The sequence below is a fragment of the Alligator sinensis genome, unplaced genomic scaffold, assembly GCF_000455745.1.
Source record: "Alligator sinensis unplaced genomic scaffold, ASM45574v1 scaffold331_1, whole genome shotgun sequence".
Taxonomy (NCBI): domain Eukaryota; kingdom Metazoa; phylum Chordata; order Crocodylia; family Alligatoridae; genus Alligator; species Alligator sinensis.
Window position 1 is genome coordinate 470,162 of NW_005842033.1, and position 20,203 is coordinate 490,364.

At 39.8% G+C, this 20,203-nt stretch overlaps 1 protein-coding gene across 7 annotated transcripts in view; it reads right to left on the reverse strand.

Moving 5' to 3' along the window:
- SNX9 (sorting nexin 9) overlaps positions 1-20,203 on the reverse strand; it is a 67,870-nt gene that overhangs the window by 9,492 nt on the left and 38,175 nt on the right. For all 7 annotated transcript variants that reach the window (XM_025202656.1, XM_025202655.1, XM_025202654.1 and 4 more), the window contains 6 exons: positions 16,519-16,622; positions 13,679-13,756; positions 5,599-5,675; positions 4,406-4,495; positions 3,086-3,200; positions 970-1,061 (listed from right to left, as the gene is read on the reverse strand). In XM_025202656.1, the coding sequence (XP_025058441.1) occupies positions 970-1,061; positions 3,086-3,200; positions 4,406-4,495; positions 5,599-5,675; positions 13,679-13,756; positions 16,519-16,622 (556 nt within the window). The remainder of the gene's footprint in view (positions 1-969; positions 1,062-3,085; positions 3,201-4,405; positions 4,496-5,598; positions 5,676-13,678; positions 13,757-16,518; positions 16,623-20,203) is intronic.

A 20,203-nucleotide genomic window follows, 5' to 3' on the forward strand; every position in this document is an offset into this window, starting at 1 on the left:
ATCACAGACACCTTTTAGCCACATATTTTCTCCCCCATATGCCCCCTGCCCCATTCAGTACAGAGGATAGATGGATATTCAGTTAGTATTATGCTTACTTCAAGATGTGGCCCAGATTCATTTACTGCACAGTATTCAAACCCTGACTATTTAGTCAGTTGTTGTCTCTTTTCTGCTGCAACCATTGATATCCCATTTTCAAATATTTGATTATCTTACAGGGGTTGTGTAGCTTAAGGGGTAATATTTCCCTCATTTTACCAATGGTGAACTGAAGCACAAAGATAAGGTTAAACAAGTATCCACTAATTTTGGGTGCTCAGGTGAGATACCTGGGAGCTGATTTTTCAGAGCATTTAGTACCATACAGGTACTCAAAGCACAGCCCCCATTTATTTCAGTTGAGTACCATAAAAGAGCGAGGAAACTGAGGATTTTATAACTGAAGTAGGGCTTGAGTCGTGTGCAATAAATAAGGAATGGTGCAACACATTGAACAAAACAATAGCTGCTTACTATGTTTTGTCTATCCCATGCACTGAATGAAGCCTGCGTCCCATGGGACCAAATATGTTATTAATGTAATTAAGGTCTGCATTATAATGAATATGCACCTAAGAAGGGTCAGATTAAGGTTGCAGTCAGCCTTAAACTCTTGCACTGCCCAAATATTAAATGCTTGACTTTGTAAGCAATATAATACTCTTATAATTATTTTGGGTCTAACTTTATACAGTAAAGTTTCAAATGCTATCTTTTTTTTGTAATGGTATCTATAAGTAATGTTGTTTGAGTTTATCCTTTATTCTTGAATCTTTAACCAATATAAAATTCCCCTTCAAACATCTGCTTTTAAAAGGAGAAAAGTTGTGCACACAAAGGAGTACTAACCGCAGCTAGTCTTTCTTACCAATAAAAGCAGCAACACAGCATGTGTTGAGAAAACGCCATTGAAATGCTGCACCTTACCGTTTCATAAAACTGTGCCTGCTGCTCCAGGTAGAGGCGGATCACACTATTGTAGTCATAAATCCGGTTACTATGGAAGTGATTCATCTCAGCTGTAATCAAACCCAGGACACTAATTAGCTCAGAAAAATGCTCATTGACAAGAACAAGTTTCACTCCATTTGGATTACTAACTGTTTGACAAGTTCAGCACTCAACCCAATTGCTACCATTATTTTTGGGGTAATACTGCTTCCTACTCCTCTAGTGATTTTTCCAAACATATTAAGCCTCTCACTAGGTAAAAAGCATACACAGGAGATCTAGCATTGAAATGCAGGCATCTCTGGGGAGCTGATGCTTCTGCAGCAGTACACAGCAGCCCACCAGTTCAGTAAAGGAAGCAAAAAAAAGTATCCATCTTAAAAATGCTATTCAAAATGCAACTGCTTGATTTGGAATTTGACCAGGATGTTAGCGTTAATATCTAGTATCTTAAGAGTCAAAATTAGCCATTTTTGTTAATTAGTTCATATGCTATACCACCACCAGAGTTACTCAATGCTCCACAGAAACACTAGTTTGTTTGTTTTTTTTTTTTTTTTTTTGGGGGGGGGGGGGGGGACTCAGAAGGAATAATGTCACCAACTCCTCCACACCTTTGCAGTATCTTAGTGTTTCTTGATCTCCCATTCAACTATAGACCATGGCTGACTATTATTTAGCTTGCAAGATCTTACTGGATCACAGAACAAGGAAATCTAGCTTGTGTCCAAGTTGTTATATAGAAAACAGTTTTTTCAGAATGCTGCTGGAAGAAGAGGGAAGATTTGGTATCCTAAGGTCCCCTTTTCTTTCCCCCACCCTTCACCACTTTTGTTATTTCTCAAAGCCCAACTGTGCATCATTTCCTCCTGGTCAACATACTAACAGAAGTTCCCTTTGTTAACTGTTAGTGATTACTCTCAGGCTTGGAGTCTGACACTGCCCTGGCCAAGCACACACACAACTCTAAGCACGAGTAATCCCAGTGAAGTCAAGGAGTGGTGTACAGCCCCAAGTGCCTGATACCTTGCTGGACTGGACCCTAAATGAACAAGTTAGGAATTCAAGGCTGGAAACTCCCTCGTATGCTTCTGGAGCCCAAACATTCAAAAAATAAAACAAGATGGAACCTCAGCTGATATGAAGGGTTGATCCAGGATGCATGTTTAAATACTTCCTGGAATCTGGGTCCTAATGCATCCTATTTTATAATCCTTCCCTTTCCTCTGCTTCAGTAAAAGGAGAGCCTCCATTTTATTTCCAGAGGTAAAACAGCAACTTTTCTAAAAGATATGGGTCAGAATGAAACTAAGCAGCAGCTTTGTCTAGCCTTGCCCAGAGTGGTGTTGGAGGAGGATGGGAAATCTGAAAGTACTCTAGACAGAACTGAACTTTAACCTTCCATTAAGGGAGTGGATAATTTTTTAAAATACAAAATTGGTTGCATCATTAAGTCTTCTTAAGAATCCATACTCAGTTACTAGTATAATGGTATTCTAATACTGTAACATAATATTTATGTCCGTCCCCCCCATCCCCCTTCGATAGGGAATTTCCCAAAATTCTTCTACACAAAAAGCCCCTACTATTTGTTCTTTGAAACTAAAAAGAGGGTTTGCCAAAATTGTACTATTTTGCTTATCCACACTTGTATTTCAGTATTAACTAAAGTGTCATTTGCTTTTTATCATACTCAAATTCTCACTGCTAGGCAGCTAAGGAACATTACTGAGGAGCACATTTCTCTAGCAAGAGTCTCAAAAAATTGCTCTGACCCTGTGGCTAGGGTATCCAACTTGGGCTCAGGGGAGTTGGGTTCCGTTTCTAGCTCAGTGTCTGCCCTGCAGTGACCCTAAAAAAGACATCACTCCTTGACTGTGCTTCCATTTCCTTATCCTCCCTTTTAGAGAGAGGGGAAACTCACCTCCTTTGTAAAAATGTTTTAATACTGAGGAAGAGTATTTTATGACTAGGTTTTTGGGGTGGTGTTTTTTAAATATAATAATGAATACAGCATAAGTATTTCCTTAAAAAAAAATCTTTGAAGATTATTTTAGCCTTTCAAAATCTGAAGTAAGGGGACAAATTTTACCTTGTAGTGCATAAGCCATGGTGCTTACACGCTTCACCATGTTCTGTTTGTCTTGTGGTGTGATTTTACTGGTCGCGACTAATTTGTCACTTTCCTTCACTTTTTCTATTACTCCCTGTTAAAATAAAAATGAAACTGCTGTGAAGTTCACATAAGTCAAAAAAACCACACAAGTGATGCTAGGAGGGAGCATAAGCTTTTTTGTCACGTAAAGACAGACTCTGCTTTCCAATATATTTTTTCCCCTCAGAATGGATTGTTTCATGTTTAATTATACCAACAGCTGACAGGGGGTGACATGAGCACAGACTGGTTTTGAAGCAGACAGCACAAACACACTAGAAGTAGTTTTGATACAGAGTTGAAAAGGCAAAGCTTAAGAAAAGAGAATTGTAAGAGGAAGACATTTGAATGCCTCAAACTTTCAAATGCTTTTAGGACCTATAATTTGTGTTCCACAGCATTTGTTAAAAGGCCTGTGAAATTCAAACTATTTCAAGAAACATCTCGCAAGAGGACCATTTATCATGATATTTACATAGCCCTTGACTTTGATAAAAATAGAGGTCGAGTTTCACATCACAACATTTATAAGTTTGTTATAATTTTCCATGTATAGAATCTAATCATTGGAGGGTTGTCTTAAATTTGCATCCCCTCCCCACTGCTGTGGCAGGGCACAGAGCAGCAAGGGAGGGTGGCAGGGGAGTCTAGTGGCCTGGCCCCTCTCTGTGCCTGCCCCCTTTCCCTCTGAACCCAACCATTACCACCCTCCTCCTGCCTGCCCCCCACCCCCAGTGCATGCCACTTACCTCCTGCCTCTGACCAGCACCAAGCTCACTCCAGGCCAGAGCAGAGAACACATGATTTTGCCTGTCCCAAACCAGCCATGCCAAAGCTGCTAACACTGCACTGTACCCTGGGCCAGAGGGTGATCAGGCAAGACACAGTAGGGAGTGGGTGGGAGAGGGCAGAGGCCATTAGGGGGGCAGCAGCTGTACCTCTGCCCTCGCCTTGTACTCAAATCCAAGATGAGGGGCACCACACACCCTGCTGTTAAAATGGGAAACATCCCTTGTCTTGGTTTTGAGTAAATTGGGTAATAGCCATTTTTCGAAGCTAAAAAATATTAAATTCTCCCCATCATAGGAGGATCGCATATTTTAAATATTTTCTTGCCATTTTCATACAAAACTCCCAATATTACTGACAACATATATGTTTAGTAAAATTATATCTCTGACTGAAGGAAAATATACTGATTCTACACCCCTACCCTAATATCCCCTCAACTTCCTTTATTAAAAAAAAAAAAAGTACCTTGTGAGCTCCTATAATGTCAGGAAAGCAACCAAGAAACCCTTTGTATTCATGATTTGTTTCCATCAGAAAATGGAGATCCTTCCTTGGCTAATAGAGGAAATACAGCATGTGTTAACAAAGAATCATACATTACCATCACAATTTAATAGAAATTTGTGTATTGAATAAAAGTTGGTTTGTAAGGAGAATGTCACATATAGAAAAAAATGGAAAAGTTTCAACAATGTTTTTTCTATTTAAAAGCAAGTTATTGCTCAAAGGAAAGGTTGCTAGTTTAAGGTAACAAAAAAGTAAGAGTTTGTTGATTTAAAAAAAAAATACCATTAACATCACATTTTTAGTGAAAATATTTATGTTAGTGTTAAGGTGAAGATCTTTCCATTTTAGATATGCAGGAATATCAGGGAACATAAGTACAGGTTTCTAATCAAATCTAGAGAGATCATCAACATAACACATTGAATACCACATTTTAAATGCTTTTGGCTTTGCTTTGTATTCACTATTGCAGCTTTTTATTTCCAAGTCTCACTGAGAGGTTTTCAACCCCTGCAGTGACACAAGCAGCAGTCTAATTTTTTGTTGCTCCTAAAGTAACGCAAAGGGTGATTTTTGTTTTGTAGATGCACACCAAGCATGCAACACATCTGACCAGCTACTCACTACAAAAAGGTCAGGTTTTTAGAAAATGGCTATTTTCTAATATAAGACATTTGGAAAAAAGACAAGGTTCTTTGGGTAAACGCGATGTCTTCTGTAAGATGCACTGCAGTCTAGAAACCAAATATAATAGTCATCAGGTGCTAGCTAAACAAAGCTAAATTTAAGCTTGAGCAATGACATTTTCAGTGGGAGACAGTGGACAGTGACATCAGAGAGCGATCTTTCAGAGAATTCGGAAACCTTAGTTCGATCTCTTGAAGGACAGCATGCAAACTGAGATTCAAAAGGAATTTCTTTCTATCACTATTTCTCTAGCCAATATATGGTAGGGAAGATATACCATTTAAAATGTTATTTAATGATTTATACAATTAAGAAAAACAGTTATTGCAAACTACTTATGTACATAAAATGTTAAATAATTCCACAAGAAAAAAAAAATCAGAAGGGAATAAAAGTAAGTAAATTAATTATAAGTTGACAGAGTATGCAGATCAATCCATGATACTATATTAGATTATTTATACCTGTTCTGCCACAAGATTGGCAATTTCTTCATATGTTTTTCCTGCTTCTGTTATTGCTTCATTGAGATCAGATTCTCCTAAACATAAAATTTGAAGTATTCAGATTAAATTTAAGTCATTAAGCTGATGAATCGAAAGCATTAACCAATTTAAAGTTTCACTGTTCTAAAATAATAAAAACCTGTGTGTTGTAACTGGTTATTTATAAATAGCTAATAATTATAGAAAAGAAAAAAGGTAAAAGCATTACTGAACTCTGGTATACAACTCAGAAAAGGGGAAGCCTTCAAATAACTTGTAGAAGTGAATGCCTGTAGGATTAAACACTGTTCTATATCACAGATAAGTAGCTACAATATCCAGTACTTTAATATTTTTATTAACTCAAACACATTTTAAAAGTAATTACTGCCCTTAAAAAGGAAAGATCAGGATTGTCAGAGGACTGGTTAAGGCAAGCTTACAGGAACAGGGAAAGATCTGAAGACAGGGAAGATTTAAAGCCAGGAGATTTTTTTTAATGTGCATGTTATACTTCATGAATAATAGCTTTTGATAGTCTTGATTACCAGTAGTGCAAACCCCAAACATTCCAAGTCATAAAAGTTATACCCACCCTCAAAAACTCACTACAACACATTGGATTGTTTTATGCTTTGTCATCTGATTTCTAAGCATTTAGGGAACACTTTAGTTGTAGAAAACTACTTTAAAAAATGTAAAACGAGCTTCTCACAAGTCACATGCCTCCAGGAGTTAAGGTTTTAAGAGGAAAAAAAAAAATGAGATGCTGTGAGAGCTGGTAACACTGAACTACTAGCATTGTAGCACTAGACGCTAGGGTCTACACACGTTTACATACATGCTCCAGGAGGTGGGTGGGAGGAGGGCTTTAATTAGAGTGGCTCTGAGAGCTGTTCTAATTAAAGTGCCTGGAGCATCACATGCATCAGTGTCCTTGCGCAGAAAAACGGTGGCAGGGGCGCTTTAACTAAAGATTGTTGAATGAGCTTAGTTACAGCACCCCCACTGCCATTTTTCAGTGCAGGGACACTGATATGCATGAAGCTGGAGTCTGATGGAACGTAGCGTAATTACCATGTTTTAGCAGACTCTATTAAATCGAGTCTGCTCCGATGCACTGTAATTCCAGCATTCAATGCATATGCATAGGCGCCCTGTAGCACTATGTTGTACACTGATGCAGAAAGTTGTAATCATGGAATTCTCTTCTTTAGACATTTTAGGTTTGTTCCTGAAAAATGCTCACCAGTTTTTCATCCTGGAACTAGCTTGTTCAGGTTTTTTGACCAGTTGGAGAAATTATTTTCTGGACCATGACATGGTAGGCTTCAAGTATTGGAAAAGGAAGGAAACTGGGACAGGGTGTGTTTCCAATTAAAAGGACTTAACTGTTTTTTGTCCCCACAGAAGACCCTTGACAATATTGTTATAGGTATGATTAAGTCAATAGGCTTGCGTCTTCACAGATTTTATAATCGTAATCTTCTGAAGAGCCTATTTACTTGCTATCAGTCAAATTATTATGTATTTCAAGGAGTTTAATATCTGGCAACTGAAGAAATCTGTGTATAAATGATAACCAATTTAAAATTGAACAGTTACCGTTTCTCATTTGTGAGCTGCTCTGCGCCTGGGACAAAGGCTATGTCCAATGTGTGTGAACGTTTGGTCCCCTGGGGACATCTAGCACCGGTACCGCTAGCTGTCCCCTGTGCCATGTGCACACTGGTACACAGCAAGTTACCCCAGGTGGGGTAGGAGAGGCTGGGGTCAAGACTGGGCTGGCACCAGTGGCCTTAACTGGGGGCCTCCCAGGGCTGCAGTAGCAGCAATGCTGCCACACAGAGCCTGGCTGGCAGCAGAGTGTGGTTCCAGCCATCCAGACTCCAGCTTGAGGTGGTGCACACTGCTGCCGTGTGTGCCGCACCACTTTTTTTCTCCACAGGATATCCAGGGGTCCAAAAAGCCCCCATGGTGCTCCCTCACAGTATGGAGAACAATGAAACATGCAGTATGTGGTGCTGCAGACCTGTCTGCGGCGCCACATACCACACAGCCACGTTCATCTGGATGCAGCCAAAGAGATTAAGAAAAGTATACTGAAATCAGGGTACATCCTAAAGAAAATAGGAATGTGACAGAGTAATTTTATTGCATTTCACTGGCAACGTGCAGACTTCTTCCAACTTCAAAAAAAACTGAAGAGCTCCTAGATACACTGCCAGAGTCAGAAGCAGAATAACATCTGAATGTCAACATTCAGCATGATGCTTTAAAAAAGTCCTTTTTTCTCCTAATTTTGAAGTCATTTACTACCGTATTTTCTGCCTGCCCAGTAATGGAATGAAAGTCTTTATGATGGTTTTCTTCACAAGTTAAAAGAAAAAGCCACACACAACCCACAAACAACAACAAAATGCCTTGTTAATTCAGAAATACTTTCATATATTGAAACCATTTCTCTATGGTTCAGGAGGGAAATTTCCTTTCTTTCCCTTAAGAATTTTAGTTTTCCAGGGACAGTCACTTGACTTTAAACAACTCACTATGGGACAAGATGGGGAACTGATGAATTAGAATAGGAAGTCTGCTACCGTGGAAAAATCTAGTACAAGACAACCAATTTCCAGAATGCCGACAGTGCGTCTTCCCATTTTATCAGAGACAGGAGCTAATTCTCTGCCAGTCCAGCACCTTCATGGACAGGAGCACACCAGATCTACAGGGCAGAGATGCATCATCCCAGCCCACTCCCTCACTGGGGAATCAGGCTGTAAAAGAAGGACAGCACAAGTGTGGTCAGAAGAGAATTATCTGTACCATAACCATCATCCACATCAATGCAGGCAGTTGAGGGTGAAGGGAGCAAGGGGGCACGTGACAAACTGATGCAGGTGTTGCTCCCAGTGACAGGATGGTATACACAAGCAACAAGAAGTATTTCTTTTTTTCATTTTTTGGGCAAAATTACATAAAATAAAGCAAAATGTAGAGAACATCCTCAGCAGTAAGCCACATTCTACTTTTCTACAGAGCATATGTAGGCTTCCCTTGAAAGAGTGGGCACTAGAGAGGGAGAAAACGTATACAACACCACCCCGCCTTTGTTAAGTTAAACACAGTGAAGAGCCAACTGCCAACAGAAAGTACTAGGCAGATGTTTGTACAGGTATTTAAGTCCATACTGATAGGACAGTATTCACATTTGATATAAAAATTTGATGTCAGATTAGGGGTTGCACCATGTAGTTAAGGATGAGCTCCAACAGGGACTCGTAGTTCAGCATAGCGAGACAGCCTGAGGAGCTGCCCATGTGGTTTCATAGGATCCCATCAGCTGTACATGTTTATTTTACTTTGTGTCCTCAGGCTCCAGTGAACACAGCATTAAACTTTGTTCTCAGTCTACCTCTCATTCAAGGAGGTGGTGGACAGGCTAAAAACGTCTAGGATGTTTTGCTGGTAAGGTGCCACGTATGTTCTTCCCCCAGGCAGATTCACCCCCATAGATCTGAGTTTTCAGTCTGAGGTTTATTTTGATAAAGGCTATGTCCAAGGATTGCCCATGATCATGACATGCATGGCAAGGCAGTCTGTGAACACCCAGCATCTACCCTTCAGGACATTCAACTCTTATCCCTATCATTGTGACAAAGATGAGGGAAGATTTAGTGGTGGAGGAGGGAATTTTGAGGCAGTTCACTGAGGAGTTATTAGCAGTCCAACGGGAGATTCGGAAGTACAGTTATTTGTTACCTTTAAAAAAACAGGTAACTGGGTATATTAAGAAGGAGAAGGAGTTCTCAAGTGGCCTAAGCACTAATTTGAAATGAGCATATGTAATTTAAGCGGCAATTTGTAAAGTCAGTGCAAATAAGGGAGTATGTAAGAATCAGTGTTGCACTGTTATTAACTATCTTTTACCAAATATTTGTAGCACGGGTAGTCAGTCTTCTAAAGTTTACTCTCTCTGGAAGGCAGACCCTGATAACGAATTACATTTGCCACTTACAACTGCTTACAAGTTGCTAACCATTTTCTATAGACACATGGATCCTGACAACCCTAAAATTGGAACAGTAGAGTCTTCTGTCAAGGACATTACAAATTTTCAAGGCAGGTTTCATCAGGATAATGGATGCAGAAAAAGGCAGCTCTTATTTAGCCTGAGTTTCAGGTGGCAAGATAAGTGCTGTGACTAATAACTACAGGTTAGCAGCATCCGACATAAAACTAGTCACCTTTTGGCCTAGTTTATTTGGTGCCAGTTGCCAGGATGTGTATGATCACGAGGGAGCTTTTATTTAAGGATTTCCTTGAAGATAGGAGACATGACCAGCAAACTCAGGTATACTGCCAGCCTCCACAGCCATTCAGATTTTCCAGGTGTAGATAGGAGCTTGCTCCACCTTTTTTTTTTTTTGGCAATGTCAAAAGACAATACTTTTTAAGGTTTCTGGTACTCCCTATACATTTGACAAGGAACAGCATCTCCAGGAGTACTCTGGGACCGCTTGGACAGAAGTTTGGGTGTTTAACGGAGAGATTCCTGAAGTGGATCAGGGAGTTCGTAAGACCATAACTTTTTCAAAAAAATATCTGGAATAAGTGTGTCCACTAAAAGCTAGAAGGTGTTCTTTCTGGCCCCTGAAGACCTCCTGCACATGCTTGAAACTAACAGTTAATTGACAAGGATTTCCTTCTCTAGTACTTAATCTAGTAAATTTGAGCACACAATCCTTCAGGACTGGCATAGCCATGGTGGGCATGAGTTTCTGGACATTCTAGGCTAAAAGCTACTAGAAATCAGAATGTAAGACGTCCTTTTTGTAGTGTGAATACAGGCTATCAGAGAAAGCAGGTGGTGTGGACTAACAATGGTTTACCATTTTCAGTGGGCGAGAGTGAAGAGACAACTGCCTGGACTTGTGGACACACAATGGTGCTCCAAGTTCGAAAGCAGGAGGCTAGTTCAGAAGGTTATAAGCAGAACCAAAACTATCCTCATTATTTTGACAACAGTAACAGAATGTAGGACCACCTCATGACTTACTTGCATTACTTAGTGGACATTTCACACTGCACTTAGCAGGCTGGTAGTCCATTTAGGGGAGAAAGTATTTGTACCAGGCTTCATTTGAAATCAAACTTCTGGTAGAATTTAGGGTGGACTGTAGGAATGAGGCCCTGAACCATAAAATGGGCCAACACCAAATTTACTTGAGTAGAGAACTTTAGAAGGACAGGTGGCCTACATAGTTTCATAGTTTTAGGGTCGGAAGGGACCTAATAGATCTTCTAGCCCGCCCCCCCGCCAGGGCGGGAGAACAACCCAAAAAAAAAAACCAAAAAAAACCAAACAAACCCTAAAAACAAAAACGGGACTCAAATGAGTCCAGCCAGGTAAGTATCCAGCCTCTTCTTAAAGATCCCCAGGGTAGGGGCCAGCACCACCTCCCTTGGAAGTTGGTTCCAGCTCCTAGCCGCCCTAACTGTGAAGTAGTTTTTTCGGATGTCCAATCTGTACCTCCTCTCCATCAACTTGTGCCCATTACTCCTTGTTATGCCAGCGGGGGCTAGGGGAAACAGCGTCTCCCCCAAACCCTTCTGGTTCCCCCTAGTGAGTTTATAGATGGTCACCAGGTCCCCCCCTCAGCCTTCTCTTGTGGAGGCTGAATAGGTTCAGGTCCCGCAGTCTCTCACTGTAGGGTCTGCCCTGTTGTCCCCGGATCATGCGGGTGGCCCTCCTCTGGACCCTCTCCATGTTGTCCACATCCCTCCTGAAATGGGGCGCACAGAACTGGACACAGTACTCCAGCTGCGGCCTGACCAGCGTCGCATAGAGGGGGAGGATCACCTCCCTGGCTCTACTCGAGATGCACCTGTGGATCGAGATGCACATGTTTAAATTGAGTTCTCTACCAAGTTTTCCCTTATCTTTAGTCAACAGTGAGCCAAATCATGTATTGAGTGGTAGGGCAATGCAATCATTATCCTTTAATTGCATGGTCAGAAGCCATTTAACCCCACACTAAGCTCCAATTAAAGCTTGGTTGTTAGGGAGGGAAGGAGGCAAAACCACACCAAGGAGGAGTCAACACCCTCTTTCTAATATTAGAAAGTGAATACATTTGCAGGCGGTGGCTTTATATCCATTCATGTGTCTGTCTTGATTCTTCTGCAGGGCCAGCTCCATAACTTGATCTCATATGGTGGCTGCTAACAGTGGGCAAAGCACCACAACCTGTAGTGATGAAGTTGTGCATGTTGACTGCTTTAAGTAACTTTTCTCTTTTTCTGGGAACCAGGCTGTGAAGCAGAGAATCTCATATTTCTTAATTAAAAAAAAAAGTCTATTATGCTAAGTGTATTTACAAGTGAAATATATGGGAGCAAGGACACAGGATCTCCACTAGAAGGAAGCTATTTCTTTTAGCAAGATACTAGGGTGCAACCATGTCCAACTAGGAGAACAAAGGGGGATAGCTCTGCCTAGTTGCTATTTACCATGGTCTATTTTTCATACCATTTGAAGATGTTGGAAATCAAATTGCAGGTTTCCTTCATAAGGCTGATCTGCAAGTTTGCATCCTAGCTTTCTAAGCCACATTGTTTTCAAATTACCCTGGTAAAAGAATATACATGATATAGTTACCGAAGTCAAATGTCAGTCCCTTCCCAAGAATTCTTGCTACTGGCTTTGTTTGGGTCCAAAAAGGATTTGTATGCTTCTAACCCTATACACAGCCCAAGGCTGCATTGTAATTTTTCTCTTCTTGGATCTCATACCAAATTCCAGGTTTTTAGACAGATCTCTTAAGAAGTATGATTGTTACTTATTTAAAAGTATGATACACAAAGAAAAAACCTAAACCATGGGAACATCAATACAGAAAAAAAAAAAAGCTACCACACAAGCTTATAGGAAGATACAATGCAAGGGACCAATTAGCTGCAAGCAAATTATAAATCCCAGCTGGAATAATATTACTAACAATTCAGCAAGTATGAAACATCAGTCAATAAAAAGAATGGAGAAAAAAAGAACAGAAATTCTTTGAAAAGAAGTTCAGTGGGAAAACGTTCACGGTATTAAAACATTCAGGTTCATTTTGAGATGAAGTCTTAAAAAAAATTTTCAGCATTGATTTAAGGATTCAGGGAAAAATAAAAACAAACAAACAAGGAACAAACAGGTCTTTTGCCATACTGATTAATCTTTTCTATAAATCTTTGCTTAAGAAAACACTAGAAAAGTTAGCGGCCAATAATCCTGTTCAGCTCCCTTGAAAAGTGGGTGATACAGCACTGTGCTAACGTTCCAATAGGGGTATATTAAAAATACAGAGATTTTACTACTGATGTCTTTAAGATGATAATCAATGTATGCATAAACAAGTAAATCTTGACCATGATAGCCAGCCTATTAGAAACACAGTAAAATGAAATTTAATTTGGTCTCAAATACTGACTTTTCAGGATAAACTACGAAAACCCACAAAAAGAAAACTGTTTCCAATTAATTCTTTCATGCATATTCCCTTCTTTCTCATTCCCATGCTTAGACATGACAAATTCCATTTACAGATAGCTAGATAGGGCTCTTAAAATAATATCCTGAAATCAGGGAAACAGGGATCGGTAATTAACAACGTTTTAAAAATGTCACTGCATTTTTCTGACAGGACAGGTTTTTACATCCATTCACTTTTAATGTGCCATAAAAGTATGGGTCATCCCAGAAATGCTCCAATAGGCTATAAGGTCAATAACCAGGTTATATATTAATATTAAATCAGACTTCTGCCATAAAATACTTCACACTGAAAAAAAGTAATTAAAAATATATCAGTTTGAAGTCTCGTTTCCATGCTTTACATTACATAATGCACCGTTTGAAATGAGGGATAGGTACTCTCAGAAATTAACCGAAAGGTTTAAAATGTCTTTTTAATTAAGAGCCCAAAATGATAATAAATAATAGTCTTTTCTATATTTAAGAGTTCTTTAAACATTTTATAACACCAAAGCAAAGTGCAAATAAAGGTAAAAATACCTTGATAGCCACTGGTGCTGAAAACCAGTGCCAGGCTCTGCAAGGCTTTTCCTATCTTCTGATATTCCTTAGGTAATGCTGAACAAAGGGAAAAAAGTAAATAAATAAAAGCTGCTCTAAGCTTCAGCATAAGTGTAACATTCCCATTACATGATAACCATTCAAATCAAACATTTTGGGGGAAAAAAATCTTTTAGCATCTGCCATCTGCAAATTTATGATTATTTAGGCTGGTTTCAGCTACCAAACTAAAATGGTAACTATTTTAATATTTTTATCTTGCTGAGTTTTTAGTTAGTTTAGAAACGTTTCAGGTCTATCCACTAACAGTAGTAGTGCACATCCAGACCTAAATACAATCAATTAAAAAGTCAAGATAACCTTAAATCATGTTGTACATATGCAATTATACTTTAAAATGTAGCAATTGTATATGACGACGTGCATACATCTGTGCACAAGTGTGCACACAAAAACACACACACACACGTATGTAAAGAAAAAAAATATTTGTGTCTATCGTGTCTTGGACTAATGTCTGTATTGCACATTTCCATAATTTTTTAAAGCTTTTAATCACCCTAGCCCCATCAGGGTTTTTACATTTAAACTCTGAAAGTAGAAAATAATCAAAATATTCTGGGAAAACAAGCTATGAGGCAAATAAAGTGTGCTTGTATCTGATTATACAGTTTGGTGACAGTATATAAAGCTCATCAAATATTCATGCAGAAATTACCTCCTTACAATCAAGTTAAAAGCTGAGGTTTATTGTGGAAATTAAGTTTTGAACTGTACACATAATTCATGTGCTAGACCCACACACTTGAAGTATTTTTTACAAATAATTGCAAAGAGGACAGAAGTGGATTTGTTTTTCATTTTTAAACATCTGCACTTGGGGAATGTATTGTCTGGGCAGAAGAGAAACCAAGTGGTTGCTTTGGTAATTTGCAGGCAGTCCTGGGAAGAAGCCTTGTCTTCTGCCATCACACAATGGGTCTCTTAGCATCCTCAAGTTAACTTCTTTGGTAAAGTCCTTGCCAACAAATTATTTATTTAATGCATTCTGGTTTGGGTTTTATTTATAGTGATTGGTATTTCTTATGTGATGGATACTATGTCAGACACTATGCCTCTGCTGTATCCCATTAATTCAAACATATCTTCTCTTAATTTAGCACTGTAACCTCAGGGGCAGCTTCAATACAGAAAATTTCTTGTTCCTTCTTTCACTTATATTTCCAGCATTTTTAATCACTGTCAAATATTATGAAAGTCAATACATCAAACACACGCAAACAGAGCTCAGAAAATACATGAAAAGAAACTCCCAATTCCTGTGGTACTCAAAATCTCCAAGAGCAAATCTGCACTAAATTACACTACAAGCATACAAAATGCCTTAATCTTAATTGCATTATTACTGCATGGTGTCACCGCAGGCAAATTTATTTGCATATGTCCAAATATTTGGATTTTTTTTCGATTTTAGCCTCAGCCACTTGTTTTGGGGAATGGTGCAACATCTGTGTAATGTATCTGACCTTAAATTACTGATATGAACTCCCAGTATGAACAGATAGTGATTAAGTTTAACTTCAACCCAACTTCCTCAAATATTGCTCATGGACAAGATGTCCATATAGTTAACCTTTATGGACTTTTTGGAAGAATCTGTATTATTCTATGTTATGATCAATCAAAACAAAGAGAAAGATGCAAAATGACCCTAAGATGTGAGATAAAGCATCTTATTTAGGCTTAGACCTTTTCAATCTTACTGGCAAAGGGATGGTGTCCCCCTCTTTTATGTAAGAGGTGAAGAGGCATATTTGAGAGGCTGTTTTAATAACAGTAAGGACAGGACAGAAAGGTGTTGTTTTTTTTTAAATGGAGTGATTCTTGCTTATGTATGGGTATGAAAGTCCCACGCAATCACAACTACAGAGACTGAACTTGCAGGCATTTAGATCAGAGGGGTTTTCCTGCCTAAAAGTGAAGAGTTATTAGATTAAGTTGAAATAGTAACCGACTAACACTCCATATTTGGATCAATAGGTTGGGTACCAAATGCCCTGTGGGAGTGGAAAGCCAATAAAGTTAGATAATAATTTAAAAATACAGGGAGGTTTATTCTTGGCTGATAGGTCTTTGGTATAAGGTAGGTGGGCAATGCAGCCTGCACTAGGAGATCCTCATTACAGTGCTGAGCTGTGGCAATGTTTCTTTTTAGCCAAACTTTGAGTGACCAGAATTCTTGATGCTAGAAATTCCTGTGTGCTAGAAATGTAAGGCCCAAGTAGAGACAAAGGACTGGCATGAAATTTTGCACCCCAAGTTATCTGTGGAGAGTGAACCTGGACAAGAAACATAACACAATTGGGGTAAGGCATAAATAAGGATCAAGACTTTAGTCTTGGCTCCTTATTTCAGCTTTAAATCAGTTTAACTGGTACACAAGCATCTTGATCTGTGATTAGTAAAGTGTCCATCTACAGACTTGATCAACATTTTTTTTTCTTTGCTTATATTGCCAAAACCTGGTTGAAAGACAAATGCAATTGAGACAGATCGTCCAGCAATGACTCTGGTTGGTAGTTCAGAATAATATAAAAGATATTGGTGGATGAAGACCAATTACTTTCTGAGTTGGGGTAAGAAAGCTGTTGGCCTTTTGGGGCACTGAATACTTAACTAAATAATGTTTCAGTATAGGTTAGAATTCTCTCAGACTCTGTAAACTTAAAATGTGCTTATTTGATATACAAACAGAAAAAAACCCTCTTCCTGCAAAGGAAGGCGAATCTAAATTTGTAGAATTTCCAAGTAACACTCACGTCCTGTACAACGCTTCCAGTGTTCTTGTCCCACCGTCAGCAACTCTTTAACTCCATCATCCATGGATTTGGTGAACCTACCAACTGCATCACATTTCTGTTCTCTGAGAAGTATAAATACACTTCTATTATAGACAAAGAGTGGTTCAAGTTTACTACAGTCAGGATTTAGTAATTCTCCATCTCATTTTTTTAAACAAATGCCCAATTTCTTAGTTTTACAATGCTTAGCTACAAGTAAAACTTCACAGAAAAAAACTGGAGGGGGAAAAATCCAGCCTCCATTGATATGAATAGGTCCAGAATTTCAATCCAGGTGCTCACCCAATCCTTCACACTGTAAAATCCTGCTACTTTCCTTCCTCTGACAAATGTCTGAAATTAGACTAGCATACTTGCTACATTAAGGGTATGTCTACACAAGACGCTTTACCGTGCAGACTAATTTGCAGTGCAGTAAAATGTCACCATCTACACATACAATTAAGGTGCCATAGACTAAATTTACTGCGCTGCCAGACAGTCCAGTCAGATACAAGTGGTACCCAACAGCACGGTAAATTACTATGCTTAAACATGTGTAGATGATGACATCGGGATTAGTTTACTCCGGCTCAAATTGAGCTGTTGTATATCCAGTCACATTAGACTGCATGTGTAAATACACCCTAGAACAGGTAACAAAAGATTTAAGAAGCTAATGCATGGCATTATCTCTTTGACAACAATATTTTGTTAGAAAAGAATGCTATTCTCTGATGCCATGTGTTTTAAGTTTCATAAAAGAGGAACCCTCTGAGTACTAATTATGCATTTTTTTTTCTTTTTAAAAAGTTAATCATAAATCAAAATTAGAATGCTGGGTTTTTGGTTGTAGCTGTGTTCGTCTAAGGACATAGGCAGGCAAGGTTCTTTGGGTAGATGCGATATCTTTTATTAGACCAACTGAGTACTTGGAAAAAAGTTCCATGGCATGGGGAGTCTCTGCTGTTCTAAGACTCCAAGGAATGAGAGAAGCTAAAAGTGTGATAGGATGCCAATGAGAAGGTAAATAGGTAGAAATTCGGAAGACAAAAGGTAAAGCAGGGAAATAGGGGAGGGGGGAGGGAAGCAGGGGAGAAAAAAAAGCCAAAAGGTGAGTCAGGAAGACTCTACAGTGGTAGTAATTGAAGGAATAAAAGAGGCCGTCAGTTGTGAAAAAGGAAATAGCTGGAAATTGGGAAGACAAAGGGTAGAAAAGGAGGGGAGGGGAGGGGAGGAAAGGAAAGTGGGGGCAGGAAGAGAAAAGTATATGAGGTCAGGTCAGGCAGGTACCTCATGAATCATACCAGGCAGGCTGTAGTGGGTCATAAATCAAATGTCTATATTGAGTCCATGATTTTTGTATCTGGTAGATTTACGAAGTGAAATTCGTAGGCTAGTCTACGAAAGGTGTTTTGTAAGTTCCCTTTGAGGATCAGAACTGAGAGATCGGAGAGGGAGCGATTGTCTTGTGAGAAATGTGCCCCCACAGGTAGTTGAGTACTCTTGTCTCCAATAGATTTTCAGTGTGCATTCATTCTGCTAAGCAGTTGTTTGGTTTCTCCTACATATTTTCCATCAGGGCATTTGATGCACTGGATGAGATGTATAACATTTCTGGAGGTGCAGGTGCAAGATCCAGGAATGGTGATGGTTCTGTTGTGGGATGTAGTTATTGTGGGGGTGGTGAAGATGTATTGGCAGGTTTTGTATTTCTTGTCCCAGCATGGACTGGATCCATTAGGTGTGGTTTGGATCATAGGGAGTATGCTTCTGGTAATGAGGTTAGCAAGGTTTCTGCCCTTTGTCTTCCTAATTTCCAGCTATTTCCTTTTCCACAGACAACCTCTTTTCTACCTTCAATTACTATTACTCTAGAGTCTCCTTGACTCCCTTTAGCTTTTTTCCGCCCCTTGCTTTTTGCCCACTCCCTTCCCTGCTGTACATTTTGTTTTCCAAACTTCTACCCATTTACATTCTCACTGATATCCTGTCATACTTTTAGCATCTCTCATTCCTTGGAGTCTCAGAACAAAAGACTCCCTTATGCCTGAAGAAGGGTGATTGTGCCCGAAAGCTTGCCAAGAACTTTTTTCCAACTACTCAATTGGTCTAATAAAAGATATCACATCTACTCGAAGAACCTTGCCTAAAAATTAGAATTGCAGATATAGTCCAATTTCTTAAAATGACAATACACACAAAAATAACAGCTGTATCCTACATATAAAAACTAGCTTACAGGCAGCAAATTTGATAAGAAAATGTCAAAACTAGACCAGCTCTTCAGAGAGAATATACAACTTGAATCTCATTTCTGCCTGTTTCTCAATTTAAACGTTTCTTTTTTACTACCAATACATACCACTTGTACAGCACTGCAAACACTAATACACTGAGTATTTTATAGAACACTGATAGACACGTCCAAATACAACTTATTTCAAGTTCTCCCAACTATATCACATTGCATCTAGTATCCCCAAAAATCACTATGAAGTGTGCATCATCTCAATCTCCAACTATCAGTAAAACGAAGCAATTTGGTCAAGGCAGTGTATCCGTCAGAGAAATAGCTGAGGCTAGAATTCAAAATGGAAATAGAAATAGCTGAGGTTAGATCATAGGTCTTTGTTTGGAGTACTGAAAGCAATGCTTGGGTTTACTGATTTTAACGTAGGGAGGGGTGGAAAAAAAAAAAAGGAAGAATTTTCTGTAACAAAAGCCGAGAAAACTCCTAAGAGGCCAAGATCCTATTGTCATGCAAAATACCAAGAAACAGAGCTAATTGCTCATGCCGTGTCCCATGCAAACACAGGTTTACAGCTTCTGGTTCTAGAGGTACAGTATCCATACCTAGTTTGGGCCATCTTTGCATGACTCTGCTTTGCACCCACAGGTGCTGAGAGATCTCTGAAGGGTGCCTCAAGGTGTGGGGTGATAAGTAAGGTGTGAAGAGATAAGTGCAAGCTCAGGCTTAGTTCCTGCCTGGCTGTTTTTCTGCCCCCACTGCCCAGTCCCTACATAAGGAAGTAAAGATTCTAATAAATCAGTTAGGAATTGATTGCCACCCAATTTCAAGAACTAGAGTTATGGAGGGACACCAAGTCTAAAAATGTTGAGGTATGGGTAGGTGGGTAAATGTAGGGTTTGTGGAGACCAGTGGATGCGTGTGTATGGGGTATTTGTGGGATGTGTGATTGTGTGTGGAGGAGGGTGTGGCTGTGGGGAATGCGGGCAGGGTTTGAGGGTATGTGGGGAGTGCATGGGAGCACCTTGCACACTCCCCACTAAGCCAGTCAGCATCCGCCCCTGCTCTGCAATAGCCCAGAGCCTGAGCATGCTGGTGCAGCCACTTGCACCCAACTTTGGGGAAGCCTCCCTGGACTTCCAGTGCCCCATGAGAGCTCACACCAGCTTGTGCTGCCCACAGTGGCTTCTGCCCCCCCCCGACACTGTCCCCCAGACCAGCCAGACCCTTCCTAGATGGCCCCTGGTTTCCTGGCAGCAGCAGAAGCCACTGGAACACAAAAGCATCCACGGGGCTAATCCTGCTCCTGGCAGAGCTTCCCTGCCCATCCCGGGGCAAAGGGGTAAGCTGCCAGTGGGCCACCAGGCCCCTGGTTTGTAGGGCCCAGGCCTTCTCCCCCTGACTTGGCACTGC